Source organism: Oppia nitens, unplaced genomic scaffold, assembly GCF_028296485.1.
Source record: "Oppia nitens isolate AA-2021 unplaced genomic scaffold, nextdenovo-longstitch-racon4-pilon3 scaffold1_pilon_pilon_pilon, whole genome shotgun sequence".
Taxonomy (NCBI): Eukaryota; Metazoa; Arthropoda; class Arachnida; order Sarcoptiformes; family Oppiidae; genus Oppia; species Oppia nitens.
The window spans coordinates 13,388,148-13,398,122 of NW_026533199.1; the positions used below are offsets into that span (position 1 = coordinate 13,388,148).

The window sequence follows — 9,975 nt, forward strand, 5'->3', positions numbered from 1 at the left end:
TGTACTTAAAATATCATAAATATATAGATTAAAGTTTATAATTATTATTTTTTTAAAAATTCAATACAATTTCAAAAAAAAAATATTTATAAATTTATAAATAAATAAATAATTATATATATATTTATATATTAATTATTAAACTAATTAAAAACTTTATGTGTGTGTGTTTGTGTATTATAATTTTAAAAAACATTATGTAAACTATTTTTTCCTGACTAACAGTGAGAGTAGTGTTTTACGGTTTTTTAGAAATTAATTAATTTAATTAATCATTGAATTGCAGGAACAATAAAAATCAAGTATAATATTATTTATAATAGATTTTTTTTTTAATTAAATTTATTCAAAACTAATTTATTATTAAAAAAAAATATAAACTTATTTTTTATTATTAGTAAATGTGTTGTAAATTAATAATTTTTAATGTATACGATATATATACTGTATATATATATATATATATTGTTTAATTAAAAAATCAACTTTTTTTTTAATTATAATTATTATTAGTTATGTCTAAATCCGTGTCCAAACTGTTTGAACCGTTGACCATCCGGGGACAGGTATTGAAAAATCGTATCGGCGTATCACCGATGGTCACCTGGATGGCCGATTCGGATGGCCAGGCTACCGATTTTCATTTGGCACATTACGGCCAGTTTGCATTGGGTGGTGCAGGTCTAGTCGTACTGGAATCTACTGCTGTGGAAGCCAGGGGTCGGATAACGCCCAGTGATCTGGGAATATGGAGTGACCATCAGGTGGACGGCCTGAGCCGTATAGCCAGGTTTCTCAGCGGACAGGGATCACTGCCGGGCATACAGTTGGCACACTCTGGCCGTAAAGGTAGTACATCGGCCGAATCGCTTAGTAGTCAATCGTTGGCCATTGGTGATGGTAGTGGTGGTTGGCCTACAATAGCTCCCAGTGCTATACCGTTTGGTGCCGGTATTAGTCAGGTGCCCATTGAAGCAACTGTCGATGATTTGCTAACTATTAGGCAGTCGTTTGTTTTGGCAGCTGTCAGGGCTGTTAGGGCCGGCTTTCAGGTTAGTTATTGAAAAACAATAATAATAATAATAATATTTTAAAGTTTTTTTTAACTAAATAAACTACTTATTAATAATTTTTATTAAATTTTAATTGTTTATATATATATATATATATATTCATAACAATAATAAATATTTTTATAAGTTTCTTAAATATTTAAATATTTTAAGTAAACAAAACTATCATAAATTATATTAAATAATTTTTTTAATTAAAGAATTTTTATACTTAATTAAAAAATTATTCAAAGAGTATATATATAATAATTTATTAAATTATTATTATTATTATTATTATTATTACAGTTAATTGAATTACACTATGGCCATGGTTATTTAGTAAATCAATTTCTATCGCCAGTGACCAACCGGCGTACCGACCAATACGGCGGTTCACTTGACAATCGTATGCGTCTGGGACTGGAAATTGTTGCCGATGTCCGCCAGGCTATACCCGATAACATCATACTAGCGGTTCGGATATCGTTTAGCGATTACGCCGATAATGGCTGGGATTTGCGACAGTCTATCGATTTATCCAAACAACTCAAACAACTCGGTGTCGATTTACTGGATGTCAGCTCCGGCGGTGTTGTCAGTGGTGTCAACTACTCGGCCATTAATACACCCGATCAACAGCACCGGGCATCCGATGCAATACAACGTGAAGCCGGTATCCGGACGACAGTTGTCGGCAAAATTATTGATCCCGTGTTGGCTGAAAAACTATTACAGTCTAACTGTGCAACCATTGTATTGATTGGCCGGGCATTTCTCAATGACCCGCACTGGCCCTACAAGGCAGCCGATATACTCAATGGCCAGTCGTTTAAATATCCCCAATCCTATGACTGGTGTATCGGTTGGAAAGCAATGTATAAATGGCGTCAAGATTTATATACCGATCAAAATGATGATAATAGTTGATTTTTAAAAACATTAACTAAATTTTAAATTGATATAAATTATTTATATTTAAAATAAATATAAAAATTTAAATAAAAATAAAACATTTATTATAATAATAATAATAATAATAAAAGTTTAATAATTTTTTTATATAATAAACAATACATTTTGTTTTCTTAAAATTTTAGTCTAAAATTTTAGATTTAATTAATGGTATAGTTTATAATAATTATTATTATTAAATTAACTATAGGACGACCTATAATCCAATAATTTTATTAACAATAATTTAATAAAATCATATATTTTTTATAATTATGATTTTACAGTTTTTAAAAATTAAAATAAGTAAATAATTTAAAATAAATAAATAATTTACCGATGATTAATCATTATAATTAAATATTTCAATTTACAATACAATAACATTATTAAAAAAATATTATTTTATTAATATTATTATTATTTTATAAAATAGTAAATTGAATTATAATATGTTCATGGTTATTTTTGTATATATATGATATATATTGATTATCTGTGTTTATTGTTTTTGTATTTTTAATTCAATAATAATACTAATTATTATTGATTACTAATATCTATAAATATTTAATAAATTTAGATTATAATATTGTTTTTTTTGATAACATGTTTAATAGATTACAACAAATATTATTCAAAAAAAGTGATAAAAAATATTAAATATATTGAAATTTTTTTGGTATAACAAAAAATAGTTTTTTTTGTAAATTAATTTATTATAAAATATTTATGATATTATTTTTTTATGATCTATATATATAACTATATATCACTTATAAATATTTATATAATTAATAAACTAATTATTGTTGTCTAATATTATTTTATATTGAAATACTTTTATCTTATTTTTGTTTTATGTTTTCATAATAATAATAATAAGGTTTACTGTTTAATATATGATAATTGTTTAATTAATTTTTGATAATTAGCTAAAGTAATTAGATTTTTAGCTTTTTTAATAAAGCTATTAATGTTAAGTCTATTAAATTTTTCTTATAAATTGTTTTTTTTATAATCTAACAATCATTTAGTTTCACTTACAGTATTATTAATCACTTAATTTATATATAAATTATTAAAAAAAACATAATTAATATAATATTATAATATTTGAAATAACAATTAAGCATAATTTTTTGCTAATTGAATTTATTTATTAAAATTTCAATCTCAATTTGTAGTTAAAATATCATATATATATATATATATAGATAAATCAAAGTTTATTATTATATTTTTTAAAAAATATATATATTTATAAATTTATAAAAATGAATAATATAAATTTTTATCAGCTTGGTAAGATAACTGAATATTTAGCAAATAATTATGAAAATAATTTATTTACAAGAAAATATGTTGAAAATATTAATCTAACTGTTATTGAATGCAATAATTATAATACATATAATGTTAATAATAGTTTAATAATATTAAATAAATTTTATGAATTCAATAAATCAGCTAACATATTTTATGCTGGAATAAATATTAATGAGGTATATATAATAATAATAAGTTATAATTAATAATTACTAAATTAAATAATTCATTGTTAATTTAAATAACTATTTTTAATTATTTTTTTCAAATATTATTTTCTATAGTATATAAATATAGAGTCAATATAATAGTAATAATACTAAATATGTTATATTTTATTATTAAAATAATTTATTAATATTAAATAAATATTTTTTTGAAAAAAATATAATAAAATATTTATTTAATTTACCTAGTGGACTCTTTTTAAAGTTGATACAATTGCTGATGACAACAATAACAACACTATGCCTAGGATATTTTATTCAGGATCATCTAGCTTAAAAATATTACATGAACTAGCTAGACAATTAAATTATAAGTATATATAGATAAATTAATTAATTAATTAATATTTTTTCTATCATATATAATTTAAATATTTTGATTTTATCAATAATCAATTAATTAGAATATTTATTTTTTATTTTTTATTATGTAAATTTAGTGTTATTATAGAAATAGAAAAATTATTAACTAATTAATTATTTAAACTATTCATATTGTAACGTCCTGCGTCGCTACTTCGACGTAAGGGTGAATCGGCTTTAAGTCGCCAGTGTCGTAGGCACCATGTAGATCTCGCACCGACCTGTATTTGTAATATTCGCTCGCTTTCGCTCGCTTTCGCTCGCCAGCGCTATGCAGACTTTACGACTCTGCATCTTACGATTCCCCAACGCTGCACTAGGTCACCCTGCGGTGGCTACTCTACGACGCCGTAGCCTGACCGTGGCCGATCCTAACCATACCCATGAAGTACGTAACGTTAACTCGTCTACTCGGATTGTCGTCTATGAAGTTTGTCTGTCTAGGGGTTAATCGCATCGCGAAGTTATACGTTGTCTAGGGGTTGTTGTATCGCGTAGTCATAAGTTGTCTAGGGGTTCTCGACGGCCATCCGATAACCGCCTTCCGGTCGCTCCCGATGTGGCGATGGTATTACACTGTCGGCCCTTTGGCCTGATCTGATCGAGACCTCATCTCGAGCCTCAACCGTCTGGCGACGGGAAGCGAGACGATACCAATGGTCTCGACTACCTACCAAAATGAAGATCAGAGATTCCCTAGCCTCGACCGAACGACTCGGGAGGTGAGACTCTGTCTTAGTAAACAAATCTTACCCGATCTCTGTCCCACACTTACGCGACTACCGTCGCCGGCGAACGCAAGGCCCGAAGGCCTGCGCCTACAAACACTTTAACTTACTGTTGCTTTTGCTAACCGTCACCACTTTATTGATTAAATATATATAAGTATAATAAGGGTTACAATAATAGGTAATACACGTCCTCTCGTCTCGGCGTCTCGAACTTCACTTCTTCTCCAGTCACTCAAGTGACTAGGGAACAGAATGCTCGGCACATTTCCCGAGTCGGCGCTCTAATCATACCAATCATATACTACTTATTAGTGACACAACTATATAAACTACTCTCTTATTGGCTATTACTGTCTCAGCCTAGTTAATACGTACCGGTTGTCATTAAACTAGTTATTGCCTTAAAATAATGCAATCAAGGTTTCTAATGCTATAAGGCATATGTAGTATACTGTATGCTATAGTGTTATTTACTAGTTATTATAATATAGTGTCAATTAATACAATAGTAATGTATTAGTATCGTTAGTGCCGCTAATGCTGAAATATACTGCTATGTATTATAATGCTATGCTGTATACACTACTGTGTATTAAAGAGCTATGCTCAATACACCGCTATGTATTATGATGCTATACTGTATACACTACTGTGTATTACAAAGCTATGCTCAATACACTGCTATGTATTATGATGATATGCTTCGTACCTCACTATATAACTTCATATGTATATGAAGCCTAAAGTTATGAAGCTATGAAGCTTTAAGGCCTCTACTGAGGCTTAATCTCCGTCAAACGTGACAACTACCCTCCCTTTCAAAGAAATCTCGTCCCGAGATTAGAGAATGTGTGCACAGGTATAAAATCAATATAAAATATTTAAACAATTGCATGCAATATTAGACAAAAATTATAAAATTAAAAATGTAAAAGTTGAAACATTAAGGCGTGAACGTTGCCCCACGTATTATAATGGTGCTTTAGATTCTTCCTTGTTCGGTACTGCTTCGGTTGTCGACTCCATATCCACTGATACGTCGTCTTCAAATTGTGGCCAAATATCGTCGTCATCAATGTTAAACTCATAATAAGGCTTTATACGATCGATTGTTGACTGTATCTCAGTACCTGTGTTTACATCCTTTAACCAATACGTGTCATTGAACTTATTTATCACTTTTAAAGGGCCCACAAAGGGATTAATAAGTCGTTCACTTAGGCCAACTTTTCTTATTTTTCTGTAGACTAACACCAAATCTCCGATTTGATACTCCATAGATCTATGTCTTTTGTCGTAATTCTTCTTTTGTCTCATCTGTGCCTCAATCATGTTTTGTTTAACTAATACTTTTGCTTCTGCAAATTTGTTAAACACATCAATTTCATTGATTTTATTTAATTCAATGTCTAAAGTAACGTCCAACGGAAGCTTTGGATGTCTTCCGTAAAGCATATAAAAGGGGCTAAACTGAGTAGTTTCTTGTTTTGCGGTGTTTAACGCAAACACCAAATAAGGTAAAAATATATCCCAATCTTTATAATTAGAGCTACAATATAAAGCCATCATATCTGTTAATGTTTTACATTGTTTTTCGGCTAATCCATTACATTGTGGATGATATGGCGATGTCATAACGTGTTTTGTGTTAAAAACTTTGAGAATTTCTTCAGTAAGTTCAGAACAAAAACTAAGACCTCTGTCCGTTAAACACGTAGTGATGGCGCCGTGTCTTAATACACCAGAATGAATAAAAAAATCTGCGACCACGGCCGCTTTCGAATCGGGTACAGCTTTTGCTTCGACCCACTTAGTATAATGATCTACTAAAATAATTAAGTATTTGTTTCCATTATATGACTTTGGTGATATTGGACCCATAAAGTCTAATCCTACCCTCTCAAAAGGTTTGCTTGTAGTTATTGAATGGAGTGTACCTTTAGGTAAACCATAATCTCTTTTACGTGATTGGCATTCGGCACATCCCCTGATAAAACGGAAAACGATTTTCTTCATGTTCGGAAAATAAAATCTATTCATAACTTTGTCGAATGTTTTATTTAGTCCTAAATGGCCAGAAGTCACGTCACTATGCAATGAATACAAGACATCATCAATCATATGCTTTGGTAAGCAGACTCTGCGTCTTTCCTGGCCAGTAATGTCCGAATCAACATAGTAGATAATGTTGTCTTCAATTATGTATTTTACAGTTTTATTTGTATTAATTTCTTTATATAGTTCACGACACCAACGGTCTTTTTTCTGCTCATCACCGATGTTTACTGCGGTTTGATAAAATGTCACATCAGTGTTTAGGTCTACTTCATCATTGACGGGATATCTAGAAAGCGGATCAACATTCGTATGCAGTTTACCATTTTTATATTTTATTTCCATGTAGTTTAGATATGGTTGCAAGTCAAGAGACCAACGATGTAGTCTTCCACGTGGGTTATCAATAGTTTTAAGCCAACACAGACCACAATGGTCGGTTCTGACTTCAAATTTTGACCCATATAAGTACTGATGAAACTTTTTGATAGCCCATACAATAGCTAGACATTCCCTTTCAGTTGTTGAATAATTAGATTCTGCTTTATTCAACGTTGCGCTTGCATAGTATAGTACCCTTTCTTTACCGTCTTGTATTTGACATAATATTCCAGATATACCAATACCGGAAGCATCAGTGTATAAGATTAACGGTTCTCTTTGCCTATAATGTCCAAGTATCGGAGGGTTCAAAAGTCTATTTTTAATGTCGTCAAAAGCTTTTTGACATTCAGCGCTCCAAATGAATGGTATATCTTTTCGTGTAAGATTAGTTAAGGGTTTGACGATTGAAGAAAAATTCTGAACAAACTTTCTATAATAATTACACATCCCTAAAAACGACCTAATGCCAGTTAAGTTGTGAGGTACAGGAAATTGAGATATGGCTTTTGTCTTGTCTTCGTTAGGTTTAGTACCATTTCGATTGATAACAAAGCCAAGAAATTTCATCTCATTGACAACAAAGTAGCTTTTATCTGAATGTATCTTAAGGTTGTATTTTCTTATTCGGTTCAGTACGACTTCTAGATGCTGAAGATGGTCTTCAAATGTATTAGAAAATACTACGACGTCGTCTAAATAGACGCAAACAAATTTATGTAGAATGCCGTCAAAAACCTTCTGCATGAATCGTTGAAATGTCGCTGGTGCGTTCACAAGTCCAAATGGCATTACATTAAACTGATATCTTTGATGATTAGCAGTAAATGCTGTTTTCTCTTTATCTTTTTCCTCTAATTCGATCTGCCAGTAGCCGGAACGTAGATCAAACGAAGAGAAAATTGGCTTCCCTTCTAATAGGTCTATTAGATCTTGAATTAACGGTAACGGAAATACGTCTTCTTTGGTTATTTTGTTAAGTTTACGATAATCAAGACAAAACCTTGTCTTCTCTTTTTGTCTAACTAATACAATCGGATTATTCCAAGGGCTAACAGATTCTGTTATTACTTTATTAGTTAACATTTCGTCAACGATTGTAGTGATCTCATCTTTTTCCCTCCATCCGCGTGGATAATTCTTTTGTTTAATAGGCAAAGCATCGCCGGTGTCAATTGAATGTTTAATGCCTACGGCAGTAGTTAGATCTGAATTTTTGAAAGCAAAAACATCTGTAAACCTGTTTAATAAATTTTCTATTAATTCTTTTTCTTCTTCATCTTTAGTACCAATTATAAATTTTTCTTCAGATTTTTGAGAGATATCGTATAATAAATTTTTATTGATACCACACTGGACGAGCGATGGGAAAATTTCTTCAATGTCACCATTATTATGAAACAAAGCGTCCATGAAATAATTCATACCTAAAATCGCGTCTTCATTTAAATTATCAAACACGTAAAACGTATGATCAAAGTTTATATTTTTATATGAAAGTAAAATTTTTACTTTTTTGTTTATTATTATATTGGATCCATTAACTAAACTAACTGGGATTGGGTGACATTTCGTAGCGGAAACTTTAAGTTTGATAAGTAATTTTGGATGAATATAAGAAAGATCCGACCCCGAATCGAATAAAATTTTATAATTATTATTATTAAGTTTAATATCAAAATATAGTTTATATTTAGATGGATAGCTATAATAAAATTTATCGAGTGTATGTCCATCTTTATCATCACTCGATCTAATTAGTTTTTTGAATTTTTTCGTTGTTGGGTACAGTTAATCTTAATGTGCCCAATTTTTCCACAATTGAAACACCTTGGACCTAGTCTGGAAAGCTTTCCTTCTTGTAGAGGATGTTGCTGTCTGTCAGCCTTGTTTGGGTTGTTATCCACTCTCTTCGGTAATGTATTACTATCCTTGTTACTTGGTCGACTACCATCGCCAAAACTATCTCTTCGGTAACTATTTGTGTTCTCATATAACGAAGTATTATAACGTTTATTATAGTTATCGTTTTCATACGAAGGGTCTCTATATTGTTTAAAATTTCTGTTACGTAAATTGAAATTTTGCTGTCTATTTCGTGTGTAGTCTCTCGAACTACGTTGATTAACTTCCTGTGATTCTCTTCTATTGAAATCCGTTTGATCGCGTCGATTAAACGTTACATGTTTAGTATTATTAATTGTTTCAATACTTTTACGTAGCAAACGTTTTAAATCATCGTCTTCAGTCTTATAACCTTTGGGATTAATTGCGTTTCTAGCCTTCTCATGATTTTTGAATTTTTTAACTATTAATTTTATCAACTCGTGTTCACTATTTATATCTGTGTTTCGAGTAATATCCAACATATCCTCATAGAACTCATATCCTTTGAAACCATCTACAATCGTTTGCTTTTTGTTCTTAAGGCTCATTTCGGGAGAACACTTTTCAATCAAATTATTTTTCTCAACAATATAAGTTTGAATCGGTTCTCGGCCGTAATCAAACTTACGATTAATCATTTCTGTTATAGAGTCGTCAGAGCCACCATACAAGCCCATAAGTTTCTTCTTGATTGCAACATAGGTACCATTGGTTACTTCATATCTAACGTAGGTTTTCGGTTCTGATCCCAAATTATTGATCAATAGTTTCCGTTTCTCGGCGTCAGGAATGATGTGATTGCCGAACACTAACAGCTCAAAGTTGGTTATCCAATCATCAAAATCACCACTTTTACTTCCATTATAAGCATCGATTTGTGGATGCTTGTATGATTTAACAAAACGATGACTAATAAATGTATTGTCGCGTTCAGTCGGTCTCTCATGGTTATCGTTATCTCTAACGCCAATTGAGCTTCGATCCATGACACTTCTA

At 30.5% G+C, this 9,975-nt stretch overlaps 1 protein-coding gene across 1 annotated transcript; it reads left to right on the forward strand.

Annotated features, from left to right (window-relative positions):
* The first annotated feature begins 275 nt into the window (after nucleotides 1-275).
* On the forward strand, nucleotides 276-1,982 carry LOC128951610 (NADPH dehydrogenase-like). The gene is made up of 3 exons (XM_054296858.1): nucleotides 276-302; nucleotides 514-1,052; nucleotides 1,362-1,982. Exons 2-3 carry the CDS (start codon nucleotides 516-518, stop codon nucleotides 1,980-1,982), a joined length of 1,158 nt encoding a protein of 385 aa, XP_054152833.1. The 5' UTR covers nucleotides 276-302; nucleotides 514-515.
* Nucleotides 1,983-9,975: the final 7,993 nt, after the last annotated feature.

Bases quoted from the DNA above. Each gene is read 5' to 3' on its own strand.
- LOC128951610 (XM_054296858.1), top strand. From the start codon at position 516: ATGTCTAAATCCGTGTCCAAACTGTTTGAACCGTTGACCATCCGGGGA. The intron at 1,053-1,361 runs GTTAGTTATTGA...TTATTATTACAG, and splicing joins CTGTTAGGGCCGGCTTTCAG to TTAATTGAATTACACTATGG.